We start from the raw sequence: 22,512 nt of genomic DNA, 5'->3' as shown, positions 1-22,512 counted from the left end.
CTGCTGCTCACCTCGTCCCTTCTAACCGATCTGCTGGGATGGGTGCCTTTTCTCCCTTTCCCATAAAAATATACTTTTTAAAAACATAATATGGTGACCTATAGAAAATGGTAACTCTGTGGTAATGTCCTGGGTAGGCAAAGTTAGAATTCGGCTTCCCAATGAGTTTTGAAACCTCACACATCTCTGAGCTCTTAAAAGTCTTGTTCATACATGTTTAAGGGTTTCTCGTTTTAAGGAAGCTTATCTTTTGATAAGCCTCTCTCTCCTACCATCCTTTCGCTCTGGAACAAACTCCCCCAAAACTTTGCGACCTAAAAAATGATATCGCGAAGATTCGTCGACATCAAGAATTTGGGCAGGGCTCCACTGGGAGCGGTTTCTTCTGCTCCTCATGGCATCAAGTGAGGTGATCAGTCATCCGGGCTGGAGGGTCAAAGAACTCTTCACTCCCGTGTCTGGTGCCTTGGGGGAGACGGCTACGAGGTGGGATTCTCCACGGGAACGCCTACACGCGGCCTTCCTCATGCTGGTCACGGGGAGGCAGACTGGCTTCCCTCAGAGCAAATCTCTCAAGATAGCCAAGCGGAAGCTGCTTCTCCCTGAGCCTCAGAAGGCGCCCAACGGAAGTGCTACCACGTTCTGCTGGTTACGAGGGCGTCAGAAGGGCAACCTGGGTTTTAAGGGAGAGAAACAACTTTTCCTTCTTCACAGGGCAATGACAAGACCGCACTGCAAAAGGACGTGGGGGCGGCGATGGTTTTGTAGCCTTCTTTGGAGAACGAGACTCGCCCCTCCCTCACCCCCCAGCCTAACAAAGTCAGCCAGGCCAGGATGTACCTGAGGAGCCCTGGGGTCATTGTGCCACCTCCAGGTTTCCTACTTTCCCTCTCCTCAACTCCCCTCTCACGTGCTTCCTTCTTTTTACTTTCTTTTCTTACCCCTTTCTTGTCCTCCCCCGTTCAGTTAATTGAACTCTCAAGAACCCCACTGGACGTCTCTTGGTCCCCTTCTCCCTATCCGCCTCGCCACATGCCTTCAGGCTCATGGACCCCCGGGAAAGAGAGAGAGTACTGGGACACCTGGAACCACACAGCACGTCAGACCCAGAAGGATCTTGACTAATCCCAGATGGACTTTACATATGAGGAAGTTGAGGCCTAGAGAGGAGAGGGGCTTTCCCAAGGTCAGCTGCAGAGTTCTGGCCAGCACAGCAAAAACCTAGTCCACAGTGGGTCTCAAAGCATATCTACAAGTTTTCCTTCCATTTCTGACTTCCTGGAACGAAAGCCATTTGTTTCTGTTTCACGTCTACTCCTTCAACTTTACGATGTCATCTCGGCCTCTTGGCCCAGGGGCAGAATCAGAGAGGCCCGTCCCAGCCCTGGCCCGGGACCCAGCCTTGAGAGATGGACGGGGGGTCTTGTGGATGGACCAAGTCAGGCTCAGGGCAACCAGGCCCCCTCCAACCGACTGACGGCACCCAGGCACAAGGGCTCCTTTCTGATGCTGAAATCCAAGAATCCTCTAAACTTGACCAGCAAGTAGCAACCAGTTCAACCAAGGCGCCCTTGCTCTTTGCCGGCACACAGAGGTATCCCTAACAGGCTAGAAATAAAAATGGGCTGCTCTGCCACTAACGTCTTCCTTCAGAGAGGGAGGAGCTTCATTCCAGGTTCAGACTCCTGTGCACAGGAATGGGAAGCTTGCTCCTCTGAACTCCTGCACGGTTCAAGTTAACCCCTGCGACACCAGTGTCCTGATTCTGCTGCTTCGCTTGCCCATCGGGGACACTTCCCAATCTCTACAGATCCAGTGGGTGATAGCGCCTGTTTGCCCCCACTTTCAGGAGATCATCTAGTTTCTCTAAGGGGTGGGGAGGAATTTCTCGCATTTACCCTCCGGTTGTAGGTGTAGGTGCCACCAATCAGCTCTTACTAAAACTCAAGAGCGTTTTTTTCAGCTGCCACGGACAATGAATTGGAGAGGAAGGAAGTGGGTGGTGGCTATGGCCCCAAAAATGGATCCGAAAAATAACACTGGATATGGTTAGTGGAACTGAAAGCTCCTTTTACCAAGTGCATTAAAAGCAGCTTAATTTTCTGCAGCCAAGTTTGTGTTTTGATACTTGAAGAAAAGAAGATGAATATGTATTTACCATCAAGTTGTCGACGGAGAGGGAAGGTTGGGAGGATCTGGGAGAATTCATTGGATGGGGGCCTCCGCCAGAATCAGACCCCCTGTTTGCCAGGGTCTTTCCACGCGGCTGCCTCCTGCTGGGCTGGTGACGTCACACTGCAGGGCGTGGAGCGTCCACCCTCTCTCCTGACCTCATCCTTGTCCCCTGGCCTTTCCCTGACATCTGGCCTGACACCTCTTTTGGAACCGAGAGTGCTAAACGATTCTGGCCCCAGGGGATTCTGGAATTCAAACTTGCGCTTTCTGCCAAGAGCTAGAATGCTATTTTCCGTCTTTATCCCACTTTCTCCCCATGGGCTTTGAACAAACCCTTGAAACCCAAACCCGTATTAAGCCTTTCGTCTCTTTGCATCCCATACTCTGGTTGTGTTCAGTTTCTCTGTGTTCTCATGGATCTGCCTGAAGCCGGGACTCAGAAGAAGCCAGGTTTGCCCACTGAGCACCTTCTGTGTTCTCATAGTAGCTCTAACCCCAGAAGCTTCTCAGTCTGTCTTCTCAAAAACTGCTCTCAGGAAGGACTCTGCACGGACGCTTGAAGGGTCAGTTGAGGGGGAACGATTACAACAGCTACTATTTATTGAGTTCCACGATACGCTCAACACTTCACGGGCATTATCTCGTTGAATCCTCACAGCAACTCTTACCCCATTTTACAGATGAGGAAATGGAAAGCTGAGTCACACCACTGACCTTTCTAAAGGGTTCCAAGCAGGAATGTATACGGGCATTGTGTGAGGGAGAGAGAAACTACAACATGAAGTTTCCCATCGTACCCATTCTAGAGAGAGTGAAACTCCGTCCGTTCACAGTGCTGTGAGACCATCCCCACGATCTAGTTCCAGAATTTTCATCCCCACAAAGTAAATCCTGTTCCTGTTCATGAAGCAGTCGCTCCCTACACTCCCCTCCCTCCAGCCCCAGTCAACCTCTAATATATCTATGGATTTGCCTCTTCTGGAACATTTCGTCTAAATGAAATCATTCAGTATGTGGCCTTTTTGCATCTGGCTTCTTGCACTTAGCATCCTATTTTCAGGATTCATCCCTGTTGTAGCACGTGGCAGTACCTCGTTTCCTTTTAGAGCTGAATAGCATCCCACTGTATGGATAGACCACCTTTTTATTTGTCCTTTCACCTGTCGATGAACGCGTGTGTGCGTTTTAACAGAAAGGCCTTTATTTTCAAGGAATGAATCCCAAATGTCTAGAACGTTCAAGCGCCAGTTTAGAAATCACATACTCTGTGGCTAGCCGTGTGGGAGGGGCAGGAAGGCAGGAAGCACAAGGGTACTTGCTCCCCACAGGTGTTGCTGCTTCCAAAGCACTCCTGTCGCCCCAGGAGGCTGCTTGGCAAGCTCTTGGAATGGCAGATGACATCTCAGCACTCCCCACCCCCAGCCCCGCTTCATTTCACTGGAGGAGAAGGGACCGAAACCTGGGTGGGGGGGTCTTGCGAGAGCATAACCAGGTTTCCACAGATGGGCTGCTTGTGGAAGCATAAGCGAGGGGAGGAACCGAGATGCCCCCCTGTAAAATTTAATTCCCCAGTTCAGCCCAGCCGCCGTCTGAAGTAGTGTCTTAGGTTCTCTCCATAACACGTATACACACAGGGAGTCACGCAACTTCCGACAGGGCCTCAGAAAGGTCTTAAATCAGTCTGGTTTAAAACCTGGGGCTGGCCCGAGCTTTGTGGAGCGAAGTACTATGGTGGTTCCAAACAAGGCTTTAGAATCCGGTAGACCTGCCCGGAAACATGGCCTCTACGACCATGAGTTCTGTGAAGTTAGGCTGATGCTGTCCCCTCACTCTCTTCGGAAAACGGGGCAGTAGGAGCAGTCCCAAACCTGATGGGTTCTCGTGGTCGTATGTGGAGAACACGGCCTGGTGCCTAGGGGAGGCCGTTTTCAATGTCATCGTTAACGGCTGTTAATGGCTGTTAGCAGCCGTGTCTACTGCAGTCTTAGGAAGGAACAGGTTAAGGATCAAGACTGCCAGTTCTGGGTTCCTGGAGAAAGTGAAACCGAGGGCTCTGATGCTTCAGACGATACTATCCCATCCTCTTCGAGTCATTCCTATAGATTTTGTCCAGCTGCTGAATCTCCTGAATTTGGGGGAGGGAAAAAAAACTTCTCCACACCAAATTGTTCCATTTGAAGACATTTGTATTTGGATACCCGTCTGGGTCCCTGGCAGGGTGGGCCTGTCCTCTGTGGGGGCAATGGGGCATTTTGGGGGGAAAACGATGGCCCTGCCCTGAGGGGGTGTCTGGGGGATGACAACAAAGGGGTACGTGACAGCGACAGGTCACAAAGGGCGGCAGAGTATAAATAGGGCTGCGCGGGGGGTGTAGGCTGAGACAGTGGTTAGTCTCTCACCAGGACTGCAGTTCCCGGCCTATCAGAGCGAGAGACAGAGGTGAGGTGGAGGAGCCACCATCCATCTCCATACTATTGCAGAGCTTCATCCGAGGTCCAGGCACCCACCAGCATCTCCTTGGTCACCCTCAGAGCCCCCCACCCTGACCCCTGTCTCTGGGAGGTTCTGACCCAAAGGGGGAGCCTGTGGCCTGTGGCCTGTGGCCTGTGGGTGCGTTTGGGTGGGTTTGGGACCCCTGCCACAGAGCCAGCCGAGTGTCGCAGGAGCAGGGCTGCACGCTCTGCCAACCCAAGGAGGCCGAGGAGGAGAAGCTCCAGGGACCAGCCCCCAGACCAACCCTCACCCCTTGCTGGGCCGGCTGTTTGGGATACAGAGAAGTCACCAACATGGAGTCTCTGCCACCGTATCACACAGCCCACAGCGCCTCCGGGGTGAGCATGTTCAATACCGCCATGGGGAAACTCCAGCGACAACTGCGCAAGGGGGAATATGACATGTTCAAGTATGCACCAATTTTTGAAAGTGACTTTATCCAGATCAGCAAAAGGGGGGAAGTCGTGGACGTGCACAACCGAGTCAGAACGGTGACGGTGGCCGTGGCATCCACCAGCCCCACCCTCCCGCTGCCAGATGTCATGCTGCTGGCCCGCCCGCACACCGGCTGTGAAGAGGACTCCCGCCGGGGCCAGGCCACCAAGGGAAAAGGCCGCAAGGCTTCGAGGACCCTGGAGCTCACCAGGCTCCTGCCCTTGAAGCTTGTGCGGATCTCCGTGCACGACCGTGAGAAACAACAGCTGCGCCTCAAGCTGGCCACCGGCCGCTCCTACTACCTGCAGCTGAGCCCCCCTCTGGATGCACGGGAAGACCTCTTCCCCTACTGGGAAAAGCTCATTTACCTCCTGCGGCCGCCCCTGGACAGTTACAGCAGGACCTACGCCGTTCCAGCGGAGGACATGCTGGGCGCGCCCCTGTTGGACGAAGAGGACTGGGGGAACCCAGCAGGGGCAGAGGTCGAAGAAAGCGGGGATCAGGTCAGTGACGAGGTCAGTGTAAGGAGCCTCGACGTGGGCTCGGAGGTGGCCGGGGCCACCTCTGCAGCTTTTGCTGGAGGGGAGGAGACCGTGGCAGTGCCCCCGGCAGGGACAGAGGCAGAGCTGGCAGCCGGGGAGGCCCGCATATGCCTGGCGTTCGCCGGGACCGGAGCTGCGGGCAAGCCTGCGGGAGAAGCCGCTCCGGACGGGGCGGAAGGCCAGCTCCTGTCGGAGAGGCCTAGCTCGGCGGGCAGTGGGGAGCCGGCGGGAAGGCCGCCCCGCAAGGACCTGAGGGAGCGGAGGGAGCGGAGGGAGAAGGAGCGAGCCCCCCGCAGTTCCCGCCACCGCAGGGCCGCGGGGAACAAGATCGCCCCGATGGCCTCCAGCCGCTCCTTAGGCAGCCACAGAGCCCCCCGGGAGGGCTAGAAGGACTAGGGCCGCAGCAGCCCCGCGCGCGGCAGGCGCGCCCCCGACCAAGACACCAGCCACGCCCCCATCGCCAAGGAGTCCGGGACCGCCCACAAGTCGGGGCGGAGCCTCTCGGCCGGCAGCTCGGGCGCCGGCACCAAGGGGTTCGGGGTGCGCGGGTTCCTGAAGAACCGGAGACCCAGCCTCGCTGCCTGAAGCGCGGCCTCCCCACGCGGCAGAGTCGCGGACAGTTTGGGGAAGAAGACGGCGGACAGGAGCGGTGTGGAGGCCATCGCCGAGGCGGCGGCGAGCAGCCATGGCTTGGAGAGAGCGGGAATGGGACGTCTGCGGTGGTGCAGTGAACTGCGAAGCCCATTAGTCGGACCCAGAGATTTCGGCAGCTGGGGACGTATCCCCGGAGACCCCACTCTACGTTCCTCACTATTTTTTTTTTAAATAAAAAATTACACTCTGAGAATGGCATGCTGCCTTCTGTTTGAATTTCTAGGTCCTGCAGCCCAGTAGTGACCTCACAGTGTCACAAACCCACCAGCATGCCCACTGTAGGTGCCGCAAACACGAGGGCTGCCGGGCTCTACAGGGAGTCGGCAGCAGGGGCCACGACCGAGGCGGTGGCTGCCGGCCGCCGCAGTGCCCCCGCTGGGACAGCAGCAGAGTTCGCAGCGGGGGTCGCAGCAGGCACCACAGCAGGCGCTTTGAGCGGGGAGGTCCCCAGGTCTGGGACCCCGGGGGGTCGGGGCAGCCAGCAAGCATCCAGGAGGAGGCAGAGCCAACCTCGCCATTGCGGGGATAATGAGTGACTCAAGGGGATAATGAGTGACCGTCCAGAATAGGGGTAGCGTGGAATTAGTGTCACGGTCTCTCTGCGGCCTAGAAGTCATTCGAGAAACCATTGTTGAGCACCTGCTATGGGCAAGATAATTCATGTATGCACACCCATACCAGTAACGCACATCAAAGTGCGGTGGTGGCCTTGGGGAGTGTATAGAAAGAGGCATCACAGAGAAGGGAAGGTCTGAGCAGAGAGATGATGGAGAAAGAGGAGGCGCTGGGAGCTTGGGGGTCTTGGGCGATGTTTCTAGATGACAGACAAGAACAGCGCGCCCAGGATATCATGTGTTTAGGGGGTAGGGTGGGGGAGGGTAGTGGGAAGGGGGTGAGGGTGTGTTGGGAAATGAGGCTGGAAGCGGAAGTGAGACCACGGCATAAAGGAGAGGCCAGGAATGCCACCTAAACCCCTGGACCCCAGGATCTTCGTTCCTGCAAATGGGACCTGTAATCCAGAAATGAAGGGCACCTAGAGCTGGGTTTTCCTGGAGCAGAAGAGCAGGAGAACTTAAAATGTGTTATGGAGGTTCATGTTTTCCCACGCTCTCTAAGTGGGTGTTTTCCCACAAGTGTGCCGAGGAAATGATACCACTCCTCTTGAGGGCACCCGGAAGACCCAGCCAGTTGGCTTTGGCTGCCAGGAGCCCCATGTGATACCCCAGTATGCCATTCCAGTGTTGCCGTTTTCTACATGTGCCGTGACCTGCAGAAGTTTGGAAGAGATCTTTCTAGCAATGCGCTTGCGTGCACACAATACAGTTGGCAGCAAGGAGCCTCAGAGAAGCACCTTCCTTGGGGGGCTGGCCTCTTTCCCCCAGTTTCGGTTGCTGCTGACCACGTCGCCCCTGTTTCTTTCTCCCGCGGACATAGTCATGGCCCCAGCACCTTGCCGTACGCAATTTATGTGAGATTAAAGAAGGAGAAATTAAAAGTCTCCTTTTTATTGAATTGAATTTAATTTTAAAAATGAATTAAATGTAAAGATTTTCATAATTAAGTTAAATCAATTCATTTCAATTCATTAAATTAATTAATTTAAAAGTTTTTCACAAAACGTTTTAGAAAGTTAAATTGGTTATTTAAAGAGCTATCCTTTGCTTCGAGAGCATGCCCTTCCTCCTGTTTTTAACATTTGAGTTTGGGATATAACATCCATACCCGAAGCACCCCTCGTGTTCTCTACCACCCGGGGAACCACTATCCTAACCTCTGACATCGGAGACTCATTTTGCTTCTTTTTCCACTTTAGGTAAATGGAATCACATTGTATGTATTCTTTGACTCTGGTTTCTTTCCCTCAACATCATAGTCATGGGATTTGTCCATGATTTTTGTGGCCGTTATTCCTTCTCCCAGCTCTATTTCATTACAGACATACACGACAATTTATTGATTCATTCAGCCATTGGTGGGTGTTCGAGTTACTTCCAGTTTGGGGCTAATAAGAATAGTGCTGCTATGAACGTGGATACGCAGATCTTTGGGTAAAAATATACATACATTTCTGTCAGACATATACTTAGAAATGGAATCGAATAGACACATAGGTTCAGTCCTAGATGCTCATTCCACAGTGACTGTGCCATTACGCGCTCCCACCAGGAATGCGTGGGCGCTCTGCTGTTTCCACATCCTCGCCAACGTGCGCTGCTGCTCACCTCGTCCCTTCTAACCGATCTGCTGGGATGGGTGCCTTTTCTCCCTTTCCCATAAAAATATACTTTTTAAAAACATAATATGGTGACCTATAGAAAATGGTAACTCTGTGGTAATGTCCTGGGTAGGCAAAGTTAGAATTCGGCTTCCCAATGAGTTTTGAAACCTCACACATCTCTGAGCTCTTAAAAGTCTTGTTCATACATGTTTAAGGGTTTCTCGTTTTAAGGAAGCTTATCTTTTGATAAGCCTCTCTCTCCTACCATCCTTTCGCTCTGGAACAAACTCCCCCAAAACTTTGCGACCTAAAAAATGATATCGCGAAGATTCGTCGACATCAAGAATTTGGGCAGGGCTCCACTGGGAGCGGTTTCTTCTGCTCCTCATGGCATCAAGTGAGGTGATCAGTCATCCGGGCTGGAGGGTCAAAGAACTCTTCACTCCCGTGTCTGGTGCCTTGGGGGAGACGGCTACGAGGTGGGATTCTCCACGGGAACGCCTACACGCGGCCTTCCTCATGCTGGTCACGGGGAGGCAGACTGGCTTCCCTCAGAGCAAATCTCTCAAGATAGCCAAGCGGAAGCTGCTTCTCCCTGAGCCTCAGAAGGCGCCCAACGGAAGTGCTACCACGTTCTGCTGGTTACGAGGGCGTCAGAAGGGCAACCTGGGTTTTAAGGGAGAGAAACAACTTTTCCTTCTTCACAGGGCAATGACAAGACCGCACTGCAAAAGGACGTGGGGGCGGCGATGGTTTTGTAGCCTTCTTTGGAGAACGAGACTCGCCCCTCCCTCACCCCCCAGCCTAACAAAGTCAGCCAGGCCAGGATGTACCTGAGGAGCCCTGGGGTCATTGTGCCACCTCCAGGTTTCCTACTTTCCCTCTCCTCAACTCCCCTCTCACGTGCTTCCTTCTTTTTACTTTCTTTTCTTACCCCTTTTTTGTCCTCCCCCGTTCAGTTAATTGAACTCTCAAGAACCCCCACTGGACGTCTCTTGGTCCCCTTCTCCCTATCCGCCTCGCCACATGCCTTCAGGCTCATGGACCCCCGGGAAAGAGAGAGAGTACTGGGACACCTGGAACCACACAGCACGTCAGACCCAGAAGGATCTTGACTAATCCCAGATGGACTTTACATATGAGGAAGTTGAGGCCTAGAGAGGAGAGGGGCTTTCCCAAGGTCAGCTGCAGAGTTCTGGCCAGCACAGCAAAAACCTAGTCCACAGTGGGTCTCAAAGCATATCTACAAGTTTTCCTTCCATTTCTGACTTCCTGGAACGAAAGCCATTTGTTTCTGTTTCACGTCTACTCCCTCAACTTTACGATGTCATCTCGGCCTCTTGGCCCAGCGGCAGAATCAGAGAGGCCCGTCCCAGCCCTGGCCCGGGACCCAGCCTTCAGAGATGGACGGGGCGTCTTGTGGATGGACCAAGTCAGGCTCAGGGCAACCAGGCCCCCTCCAACCGACTGACGGCACCCAGACACAAGGGCTCCTTTCTGATGCTGAAATCCAGCAAGTAGCAACCATTCTGGGACTTCTCTGGGCATCCAGGGATGGTGAATTTAACTTCAGCTGATGACTATGGAAGTCAGGCTAGGGATAAATCTGACATGACCTAGGACAAGAAGACATGACTGTGGCCAGGCCCGAGAGACAGAGACACTGTTAGGTTACAGTCTGTTTCGTCCGCTAACTCTACTTGGGAGGTGGCGAGGTCCCCGAGAGCTCGGCTGCCAGACGTCCCCTAGCATCAGGGGCTGGATCTCAAGGGAGGAGCAAGGGCTGAAGGAAACACGGGGGGTTCGCCTATTGCTCTGGGATCTCAGTAGTCAGGATGTGGAGAAAAGCCCATTCAGAAGCCTCTCGGCCCTTTCTGTCCTCCGCCAGCTCAGTGCTGCTGGCCACAGGATAGCAGCTGTGCAGATGGGGGTTATGCTGGGAGCGTGACATGGGTGCACCAGAGGGAGTGTCCGGGAGGCTGGCTGTGTGTGAGGCGGGAAGAAAGGGCATCTGTGGAGGGCTCTGTTGACAAGAAAGGGCCCACCAGTCACTCCTGCGTCTGCACACAGTGCTTCCAGGGCATTCCATCCTTCCCTACGGCCCTCCCTCCCCTCCTTCCAGTAGTCCTCTGAGCTGACCGGCGGGAGGCCCAGGACAGAGACACCACCAAGGATGCTCAGTGCCCCCTTACCCACAGAGGCCAGACCAGCAGACCCTTTGCTGGGAGTGGGACACACAAGTCAGGCAGGGTTCCATGCCTTTCTTCTTACTGGGGTCCCTCCCTCCAGCTCGCAGGGGCCTTCTTGCCAAACTAATAAAGGAGCAATTTCTTTTCCTTCATACTCTCCTCCTGGAGAGAGGGGAGAGAAGTGACTAGTGTCACTTCCCAGCCTGTGGATGGCCAGAGCCCGGGCCTGGCCCTCATCCACACGGCCTGCTGCTGGGGCTGTGTCCGCTGGGGCCGAAAGTGTACGAGCAGCCGCCACACTGGGCACAGAGCCAAGAGACCGGGAGCCACCCCCCCCCCCCACACACACACACACTCTCACAGCCCCAACCCCGTGTTTCCCTCCAGGCTCTGCTGGCCTTTCCTTGCATCTTGGTCGGGGCTGCCCCGTATGAGGACAGTAGCATCTACTGAGTGCTACCTCTCCGGGCAGTCACTATTCGAAAAATTTCCACAGCTCCACAAAGCTGGCCTAATCATTCCCATTTCACAGATGAAGGAAGTGAGGCAGAGACAAGTTCAAATAACTTTCCCAAGGCCTTCAGGAGTGGAGCCAGGATGAAATCCCAAGGGGTCTCCACCCTCCTGACCCCCTCGTGGGCTGGCTCTGTGGAGCACGTGGCCTTCGAAGCGATCTGCCCCTGCACTGTGGTGAGCAGCCAGCCCACAGCCGGCCGGCCAGCCAGAAGCTCCCTGGCTTAGGACACTGGGCGCCATGTCAGGTGCCACCCTGGCCCCTGGCCCTGGGGGTCCCTCCCTTTCCCTCCACTTCTCTGCTACAGAGCCTTTCCTTCAGGTCCAAGGTGTCTTGGCCGCTGGAGGAATGAGCTGCCTCTGGGCAGAGCGGGATGCTCGTTCCTTCCGGTTCCAACCTGCTGATCTCTGTCTTACCAGGAACCACTCTGTCATTGGCCCTTTCAGGCTGTGACCCCTCAGACCATCCCTGGGCAGACCCAAGGGATGAATGTCTCGGCCCAACAAGAAAGCCCTGTCTAGCAGAGAGGAAAGGAATGGCCCCCAGGGAATCTGCCTGGCCAGGCACTTGCTAACTTTGACCTTCCTAGTTAACAAACCTAGTCAACTTCCTAGTTAACAAACGTCCACTCTCCATTCTAACTAGCCACGCAGGGCTTACCCTCCCAGTCTTGCTCTGTCTTACCTCTCCCCTCTCTCCTTTTCCTACCCGGGGCTCCCCTGCTATAGGCTCTCTCGGTCTCCAGTGATGAGCTCCGTCCTCCTTCCTTCCGTCTCCACCCCCAGCCCTCTTTAGATCTGAAGGTGCGTCCTCAGCCAGCTCCTGTCCCACCTAACCTCCCATGCCCACGTCACGACTGAAGTTCCCTCTCCAAGGTTCCACCACATTCAGGATGAAGCTTCAGGGTCCGGAAAACAGAGCCCCCCACCCCCACCCCCACCCCGCCCCAACAGAGTTCCCAGTGGGCCCAGTATGAGTCCCTGCAGATCAAGGGGATGACAAGACTTCTTGCCTACAAAGCCAGGCCTGCCACTCTCTCACTCTGAGGCTGACGCTGCCCAGCTCTGCCACCTCAGGGGAGCACAAAAGCTGGGCCCATTTGCATTAATTCTCTGGGTGATTTTCACTCAAGAGTCCCGGACTCCAAAGCATGCTAATTGTATGCAAACTGAATGCAAATGAATATAGAAAACTACCTGACTCTGAATTTACTGGAAATCAGAGGCTCCCCTGACGGGAAGACTTTGGAATCTACTTCCCAAGAGAAATTTAAAAATAGAGTGGCCTCCAGTTGGGGGGCAGGGAGGGACAGAGTTGGAAGTCATTCAGAGGAAGGAACACAGTCTGGGTTTCTGTGTCGTTTCTAAGTGACCCAGCAAGAGTCAGAGGAAGAGAAAGCATCTGGCCACCAAGCTTTCCCTCTTTCTCCTCTCTTGGCGCTGAGGTCTCATTCAGCCCCGTGGCCTGCCAAAACCACCCCACAGTGTACATCTTGGACAGCAGAGCACCCAGACCCTTCTCCGTCTTTGGACATGGGCATTTTATTTATATCCCACTTCCCATGACAACACTCCATGATTCTCCTCTCCCCTTGCGTTTCCTACATTGACCTTCTTCTTCTTGTTCCTGGTCAAGGGAACAGAATATTCTGGGACCTGGCCAAGAGGGTTAGGAAGTCTGAATGTTCATACAGAGGACCTTGGAGGATAGCTCTTGGATCAATCAACCCAGGCATGAAGCCTCAGGCATCTCATTTCCAGGAGGAGGGAGAAAAAGACCACTCTGAGAAGACAGGGGAGAGGAAGGCGGCTCCAGAGGCAACAGCCCGTTCTTCTGACCCTAAACTGAGATGTTCTGAATCACTTCCAAAGGGAGTAGCTGCCCTTTTCTTAACGATTTCAAGGAAAGAAAAGATTTTTCCAAAATATTTCCCTTAAATACGTGTTAAGGTTGACCGGTAGTTTGGGCATGATAGAATCAAAACAATCTGACTCTTTAAAAAAATAAAAAATAAAAAAGATTTTAATTTATTTGGGGGAGAGAGTCAGAGAGAGAGAGTGCACAGGCAGGGGGAGGGGGAGAGGGAGAGCGAGAAGCAGACTCCTGGCAGAGTAGGGAGCCCAGGACCCTGAGATCATGACCTGAGCAGAAGGCAGATGCTCGACAGACTGAGCCACCCAGGGGCCCAGTGTAACCTGATTCTTAAAAGAGAGGGAGGCAAAAGATTATTGACAAGAAGGGAGAGGGAAGGGGTAAAAAGTTTTACAATTTTCTGTTGAGATGAGAAATCCTGCAAGTATAATTTACAGGGGTTAGAAGGGCTCTCCTGCCCCCTCCCCTGAAACATTTCCATCTCTATGTGAGGGCCTATATGAGGGCCTGGTTAGCCAGATCACAGATGATATAGGGGCGGGGCGGGCCAGGCCGGATGGAGACATCCAATCAGTGAGGTGCGCATGTATTTACTGCGGTGTGTTGCAATCTCATTCGCCAACTGTGTGTGGGCCGGGCTCAACCGCCTCTATAATGGTTAGTCTGTGAGGCTGGGGGGGTGGGGAGTAGTAGGAGAAGTAGTAGTAGCCCTTGGGATAGCTCTTGGAGTAGCTGTTGGGGTAGTAGTAGTACTAGTCGTTGGGTGATAGTCATTGGGAGAGGCGCCTCTGCGAGTGGCCCCAGTGACGCCAGGAGCAGTGTCGATGGGTTGGGCGAGTGGCCTCATTCGGGGAGCGGCCTCGTCGAGGTCGTTGTCGTCGCCTCTTCGTAAGAGACAGCCCCTACCAGTCGGTTTGATTTTCGATGCTTGGCGCAAAATAAAGCTTTGCTTGAGTTTCGCTTTGCATCAGTCTCGTTCCTTTGATCACGGACCCTAACACTCTCCATTCTCTACATTACGGAATTTGTTCTTGGTCTCGACACTGTGTCTCTCCCCCTTAAAATGATGATCTCTCTGAAAGAGTAACTCATAGTTATCTTATTAGTTATATCTTACTGTAATGCAGGACTTGGTGGGAACTGATATTTATTACGTTCCAGGATCTTAAAAAATCCTGAGTCCCTGCTACAACGTGGGCACGGTGCCTGTGCAGGCCCGGGCCTATGGGGTGTCATTCCTGGCACAGTCACGTGGACCCATACTCCTGGGACCCCTGGAGTCCCTGAACCTGTACCCCACCGGCAAGCAGGGACAGACCTCAGAATCCTGCTCCCTGCCCAGCCAGCCAGGGCTTCATCCGCCCAGGATTCCCGCACTTCCCATAGGGCCCCAGGATCAGGCTTCCACTAGCCGCTTAAGAGCCTGGAAGTCACGGCCTCGGCCTTTGGCTCTCCCAGGTGGGACGGGTTGAGATGGAGGAAAGGGTGGCAGGCAGGTATGGTCCTGTTCTTTTTATTTTTTTTAAAGAATTCATTTATTTTTTTAAGAGAGAGAATGAGAGCAAGCTGGAGGAGGGAGAGGGACAAGTAGGCTCCAAGCTGAGCACAGAGCCTGACGCAGGGATCGATCTCACAACCCCAAGATCGAGACCTGAACCGAAAGCCAGTCAGATGCTTAACCCACTGAGCCACCCAGGTGTCCCAGTCCATTCTTTTCAGCACTGTGATTCTTAACCTTAATTCTCTCCTGGCTTAGTGAGATGTTTGGGGAGAGTCTGATTTTATACTTGAAAGAAGAATAGAAATTTTCAATTTGAGAGAATTTTAATTTAAAATACATTATTTTAGGATTGTGGAAACAACTGGAGATAGGTCAAGATGGTGGAGAAGTAGCAGGCTGAGTCGACCTCGGGTAGCAGGAGATCAGCTAGATAGCTTATCTAACCATTGCGAACACCTACAAATCCAACGGGAAATCAAAGAGAAGAGCAACAATTCTAGAAACAGAAATTCGATCACTTTCTGAAAGGTAGGACCTACGGAGAAGTGAATCCAAAGCGACGGGAAGACAGACCGCGGTGGGGAGGGGCCGGCTCCTGGCAAGCGGTGGAGCAACGGAGCACAACATCAGGACTTTTAAAAGTCTGCTCCACGGAGGGACATCACGCCAGAGGCTAAACCGGGGGGAAGCCCACACGGGATCAGCGTAACCCCAGGTCCCACGGGGTCACAGAAGGACCGGGGGTATCTGAGTGTTACAGAGCTCGCAGGTATTAGAGCAGGGAAGCCGGCTACAGTGACAAAGCCGAGGAGTGAGCTCTCAGCCCAGGGTTACCTTGTGCCGGTCGCAGGCTGGGTGGGCACAGAGACGGAAGCGACCGGGCGCTTTACTCCAAGTGCCAGCAATTGACCGCTTTCCTACCGGCGCGATCGCAGGCCAGGGAGGCAGGGCGGTTGGGCACTTTTCTTGGAGGGCGCACTGAGGACCAGGACCCCAAGCTCTCAGCTCCTCCGGGCCGGAGACTGGGGGGCCGCCATCTTCATTCCCGTCCTCCGGAACTCTACGGAAAGCGCTCAGGGAACAAAAGCTCCTGAAAGCGAACCCGAGTGGATTACTTAGCCCGGCCCCTGGCAAGGGCGGTGCAATTCCGCATGCGGCAAAGACACTTGAGAATCACTACAACAGGCCCCTCCCCCAGAAGATCAACAAGAAACCCAGCCAAGACCAACTTCACTTACCAAGAACAGCGGAATTCTAGAGGAGGAGAAAACAAATCTTATCTGGACAAAATCACAAGGCAGAAAAACTCACCACAGAAAAAAGAACAAGAGGCAGTACCGAAGGCTGGGGACCTAATCAATACGGACATTGGTAATATGACAGATCTAGAGTTCAGAATGACGATTCTCAAGGTTCTAGGTGGGCTCGACAAAGGCATAGAAGATATTAGAGAAACCCTCTCCGGAGAGATAAAATCCCTTTCTGGAGAAATGAAAGAACTAAAATCTAACCAAGTTGAAATCAAAAAAGCTATTCATGAGGTGCAATCAAAAATGGAAGCTCTTACTGCTAGGATAAATGTGGCAGAAGAAAGAATTGGTGACATAGAAGACCAAATGACAGAGAATAAAGAAGCTGAGCAAAAGAGAGACAAACAAATACTGGACCACGAGGAGAGAATTCAAGAGATAAGCGACACCATAAGATGACAACATTAGAATAATTGGGATTCCAGAAGAAGAAGAAAGAGAGAGGGGAGCAGAAGGTATATTGGAGACAATTATTGGAGAGAATTTCCTCAATATGGCAAAGGGAACAAACATCAAAATCCAGGAGATGCTAAGAACGCCCCTCAAAATCAATAAAAATAGGTCCACACCTCGTCACCTGGTAGTAAAATTTACAAGTCTTAGAGACAAAGAGAAAATCCTGAAAGCAGCCCAGGAAAAGAAGTCTGTAACATACAAGGGTAAAAACATTAGATTGGCAGTGGACCTATCCACAGAGACCTGGCAGGCCAGAAAGAACTGGCATGATATATTCAGAGCACTAAACGAGAAAAACACGCAGCCAAGAATACTATATCTGGCTAGGCTATCACTGAAAATAGAAGGAGAGATAAAGAGCTTCCAGGACAAACAAAAGCTGAAAGAATTTGCAAACACCAAAGCAGCTCTACAGGAAATATTGAAAGGGGTCCTCTAAGCAAAGAGAGGCCCTAAAAGTAGTAGATCAGAAAGAAACAGGGACAATATACAGTAACAGTCACCTTACAGGCAATACAATGGCACTAAATTCATATCTCTCAATAGTTACCCTGAATGTTAACGGGCTAAATGCCCCAATCAAAAGACACAGGGTATCAGAATGGATAAAAAAACAAAACCCATCAATATGCTGCCTACAGGAAACTCATTTTAGGCCCGAAGACACCTCCAGATTTAAAGTGAGGGGGTGGAAAACAATGTACCATGCTAATGGACATCAGAAGAAAGCTGAGGTGGCAATCCTTGTATCAGATCAATTAGATTTTAAGCCAAAGACTATAACAAGAGATGAGGAAGGACACTATATCATACTCAAAGGGTCTGTCCAACAAGAAGACCTAACAATCTTAAATATCTATGCCCCTAACATGGGAGCAGCCAACTATATAAACCAATTAATAACAAAATCAAAGAAATACATCGACAGTAATACAATAATAGCAGGGGACTTTAACACCCCCCTCACTGAAATGGACAGATCATCTAAGCAAAAGATCAACAAGGAAACAAAGGCCTTCAATGACACACTGGACCAGATGGACATCACAGATAGATTCAGAACATTCCATCCCAAAGCAACAGAATATGCATTCTTCTCTAGTGCACATGGAACATTGTCCAGAATAGACCACATCCTGAGTCATAAATCAGGTCTCAACGGTATCAACAGATTGGGATCATTCCCTGCATGTGTACAGACCACAATGCTCTGAAGCTAGAACTCAATCACAAGAGGAAATGTGGAAAGAACGCAAATACATGGAGACTAAACAACATCCTTCTAAAAAATGAATGGGTCAACCAGGAAATGAAAGAAGAATTGAAAAAATTCATGGAAACAAATGATAATGAAAACACAACGGTTCAAAATCTGTGGGACACAGCAAAGGCAGTCCTGAGAGGAAACTATATAGCAGTACAAGCCTTTCTCAAGAAACAAGAAAGGTCTCAAAATACACAGTCTAACCCTACACCTCAAGGAGCTGGAGAAAGAACAACAAAGAAAGCCTAAACCCAGCAGGAGAAGAGAAATCATAAAGATCAGAGCAGAAATCAATGAAACAGAAAGTAAAAAAACAATAGAACAAATCAATGAAACTAGGAGCTGGTTCTTTGAAAGAATTAATAAGATTGACAAACCCCTGGCCAGACTTATCAAAAAGAAAAGAGAAAGGACGCAAATAAATAACATCATGAATGAAAGAGGAGAGATCATCACCAACACCAAAGAAATACAAACAATTATAAGAACATACTACGAGCAACTCTACACCAACAAATTCGACAATCTGGAAGAAATGGATATGTTTCTAGAGACATATAAACTACCACAACTGAACCAGGAAGAAATAGAAAACCTGAACAGACCCATAACCACTAAGGAGATTGAAACAGTCATCAAAAATCTCCAAACAAGCAAAAGTCCAGGACCAGACGGCTTCCCAGGGGAATTCTACCAAACATTTAAAGAAGAATTAATTCCTGTTCTCCTGAAACTGTTCCAAAAAATAGAAATGGAAGGCAAACTTCCAAACTCATTTTATGAGGCCAGCATCACCTTGATCCCAAAACCAGACAAGGATCCCATCAAAAAAGAGAATTACAGACCAATATCCTTGATGAACACAGATGCGACAGCGTTCCGGGGAGCAGACGTCCTTCCCCAAACGACGTGCGTGCGTAAAGAGGAGAAGCGTGGATGAGAGAGGGAGCGGCTGGTTTCCCGAGACCGCAGCGCCCAGGGTGTTGGGTCGGCAAAGAATCTGTACTCAGAAAACTATAAAGTACTCATGAAAGAAATTGAGGAAGACACAAAGAAATGGAAAAATATTCCATGCTCATGGGTTGGAAGAACAAATATTGTGAAAATGTCTATTCTACCTAAAGCAATCTACACATTTAATGCAATCCCTATCAAAGTCCCATCCATTTCTTTTATAGAAATAGAACAAATAATCCTAAAATTTATATGGAACCAGAAAAGACCTCGAATAGCCAAAGGAATATTGAAAAAGAAAGCCAAAGTCGGTGGCATCACAATTCCAGACTTCAAGCTCTATTACAAAGCTGTCATCATCAAGACAGTATGGTACTGGCACAAAGACAGACATATAGATCAATGGAACAGAATAGAGAGCCCAGAAATAGACCCTCAACTCTATGGTCAACTAATCTTCGACAAAGCAGGAAGGAATGTCCAATGGAAAAAAAGACAGCCTCTTCAACAAATGGTGCTGGGAAAATTGGACAGCCACATGCAGAAAAATGAAATTGGACTATTTCCTTACACCACACACGAAAATAGACTCCAAATGGATGAAGGACCTCAATGTGAGAAAGGAATCCATCAAAATCCTTGAGGAGAATGCAGGCAGCAACCTATTTGACCTCAACCGCAGCAACTTCTTCCTAGGAACATCGCCAAAGGCAACAGAAGCAAGGGCAAAAATGAACTGTTGGGATTTCATCAAGATCAAAAGCTTTTGCACAGCAAAGGAAACAGTTAACAAAACCAAAAGACAACGGACAGAATGGGAGAAGATATTTGCAAATGACATCTCAGATAAAGGGCTAGTATCCAAAATCTATAAAGAGCTTAGCAAACTCAACACTCAAAGAACAAATAATCCAATCAAGAAATGGGCAGAGGACATGAACAGACATTTCTGCAAAGAAGACATCCAGATGGCCAACAGACACATGAAAAAATGCTCCACATCACTCGGCATCAGGGAAATACAAATCAAAACCACAACGAGATACCACCTCACACCAGTCAGAATGGCTAAAATGAACAAGTCAAGAAATGACAGATGCTGGCGAGGATGCGGAGAGAGGGGAACCCTCCTACACTGTTGGTGGGAATGCAAGCTGGTGCAACCACTCTGGAAAACAGTGTGGAGGTTCCTCAAAAAACTGAAAATAGAGCTACCCTATGACCCAGCAATTGCACTACTGGGTATGTATCCTAAAGATACAAACGTGGTGCTCCGAAGGGGCACGTGCACCCGAATGTTTACAGCAGCAATGTCCACAATAGCCAAACTATAGAAAGAACCTAGATGTCCATCAAGAGATGAATGGATAAAGAGTATGTGGTATATATACACAATGGAATACTATGCAGCCATCAAAAGAAATGAAATCTTGCCATTTGCGACGATGTGGATGGAACTAGAGGGTATTACGCTTAGCGAAATAAGTAATCGGAGAAAGACAACTATCATATGATCTCCCCGATATGAGGAAGTGGAGATGCAATGTGGGGGTGTTGGGGGGGTAGGAAGAGAAAAAATGAAAGAAGATGGGATTGGGAGGGAGACAAACCATAAAAAACTCAATCACAAAAAACAGACTGAGGGTTGCTGGGGGGAGGGGGGACGGGAGAGGGTGGTGGGGATATGGACACTGGGGAGGGTATGTGCTATGATGAGTGCTGTGAAATGTGTAAACCTGGTGATTCACAGACCCGTACCCCTGGGGATAAAAATACATTATATGTTTATTAAAATAAATAAATTAATTTTAAAAAATAAATAAAATAAAATACATTATTTTAAAATAAAATAAAATAAAATACATCATTTTACTCAAGGTTCGTATTTTACGGATGGGCAAACTGAGGCTTAGAGAAGCCCCGTAATGGTCCCCGGCCACAGTAGCAAAAGTTAGATTTGAACTCAGCTTTGTCTGATTCTAAAGACCTTGCTGGCTGCCCTCCACCAGTGTTTCTTAAGCTGGGCTGCTCTTCAGAATCAACAAGGGACAGTGAAAAATGTAGATTCCCGGTCTTGACCCCAGGCTTCTGAATCCCTCCCCAGGGGCACGGCTGAGGAACCTTTGTTTCAGCACAGCCCAGGGGCAGGTGAAGATGAACCAAACCCGGGAGCCCCTCCACTGGGCCTGCCTCATGGAGAGACCTGGGGGTAGGTTGAGTGGGGACACCGAGGGGATGACGGGGGAAGAGAATGGAAGGGGCCTTCTGTGCTGTCGCCCAGGGCTGGCCCTGCCCAAAGGATGGCACCTGTCACTTAGTCGTTGGGATCCTGATGTTGGGCCTGGAGGACAATCAATTTCATCCAGAAAAGGCATTTCCAGTCAGCTGTTTTCCTGACAACTCTGCTGTGGAAAGGGGACATCATGCGTGTGGAATTACTTTGCCAGGAGTCCTCTCCAGATCTATTTTTAAATCCTCCAGAAATGAAGAAAGAAAAGCCCGTCAAGGTTCAGAATGTGCTCATCGTTTTCCCGATTCAGGACAACGGCCTTGATGTAGTGCTCATAGCTTGCGAACCTGCGCTCACAGACGAATAGGCTGAGGAGGTATGTGGGCAACAGGGGAGCCTCAGCTGAAGGAGACTGTGTCACAGAGGACTCCAGATGGCGGGGGGCTGCCCATAACATCACCCCTGCTTCTACTCGCCCCCCCAAAGCTGCAGGCAAAGTCATCCCTGAACTGAATGGGAAGCTCACTGTCATGACCTTCTGTGTCCCCACCTCCAATGTGTCAGTCGTGGATCTGACCTGCCACCAGGAGGAAGATGCCAAATACAATGACATCGAGAGGGTAGGGAAGTAGTCCCTGGAGGACCTCAGGGGCATCGTGGGGCACAGTGAAGCTCAGGTTGTCTCTTGTGAATTTAACAGTGACAACCTTGTGTGAGGAAGCACCTGCACATCGCTCACTGGCTGGGAGCTCCCTTGTCCCATCCTTCCCTCCATCCCAGACCTGGGTTCCTGTGTTCAGGGATGGCAGGACTGATGCTGCATGAGCTTATGTTTGACCCATTTGAACTGGAGGCCATGTGGATGACCAGAAGTCGTCCCTCAATAGAATAGAACTTGCAGAATCCAAGACCACCTGCCTCTCTCTGCCCAACCGATTCAACCCGATGGAACTGGTGCCCTTCCGGAGCCTCTGCTCCCATCGGTACCCTCCCTGGGTGTCCCAGAGGAGAAGACCCGAGGCAGAAGCAGCTGCAGGTATGACTCTTCTCCCCAGTGCAGCTTCATTGTGGGTAACGTTCCCTCCAGTGTCTGTTTGTTTTTAACCACATTCTTCTAATCCCTTGAAGGTGTGAATAGCTGCCCATGCTGCAAACTTGGCTAACACAAACAGGTGTTAGTGTTGTCATTAAATTAAACGTACCCAACAGTCAGTAAGTCTTGCAGAATGATAGGAGACATACAGGCATTACTTTGCTTCCTGGTAATTAATCCTGGTGGACGTCAACGAGCCCAACCACTGCCTTCCCAAGTACCGTACTTCTCAAGCTGCAGGCTTAATAGAGGCTGTTCAAATTCTTAGATATTAGCTGGGCTGTCTGGTTTTATGTTGGCTGGACACCAGCCAACATTTCTTTCCTATTGGGGGAGAATCTCCCAGCGGATACAGTCTTGATAGATGTCTCATTTGGAGACAAAAAGGCCAGGTACTTCTCTCTGCACTCCGATGTCTGGGTCAGTAGGCTGATTCAGTACAATATAGGTGCCAAGACTTTAATGTCGAACAAGTGACACAAAGTGTAGAGGCACTAGAATTCTTTCACAGTGATGAGGGGTCCATGCCAGGCCATTCTGGCTAAAAAGCATTTATTGTGTGTGCTCCCTGCTTCTTGCCTGCAGACTCACCCCTGTTCTCTTTCCAATGCA

At 50.8% G+C, this 22,512-nt stretch overlaps 2 protein-coding genes across 2 annotated transcripts in view; one reads left to right on the top strand and one right to left on the bottom strand.

The window, feature by feature from the left end:
- LOC308356155 (kinetochore-associated protein NSL1 homolog) overlaps positions 1-22,512 on the bottom strand; it is a gene marked incomplete at its 3' end in the record, with an annotated part of 431,182 nt that overhangs the window by 304,715 nt on the left and 103,955 nt on the right. The window lies entirely within an intron of this gene.
- On the top strand, positions 4,962-6,032 carry LOC308355565 (Golgi-associated RAB2 interactor protein 6-like; the record flags this gene model as incomplete). The annotated part of the gene is made up of 1 exon (XM_080823888.1): positions 4,962-6,032. One exon carries the CDS (start codon positions 4,962-4,964, stop codon positions 6,030-6,032), a length of 1,071 nt encoding a protein of 356 aa, XP_080680014.1.

The sequence above is a fragment of the Martes martes genome (genome assembly GCF_963455335.1).
Source record: "Martes martes genome assembly, chromosome: 15".
NCBI lineage: Eukaryota > Metazoa > Chordata > Mammalia > Carnivora > Mustelidae > Martes > Martes martes.
This window is presented reverse-complemented; position numbering and strand designations above follow the sequence as displayed.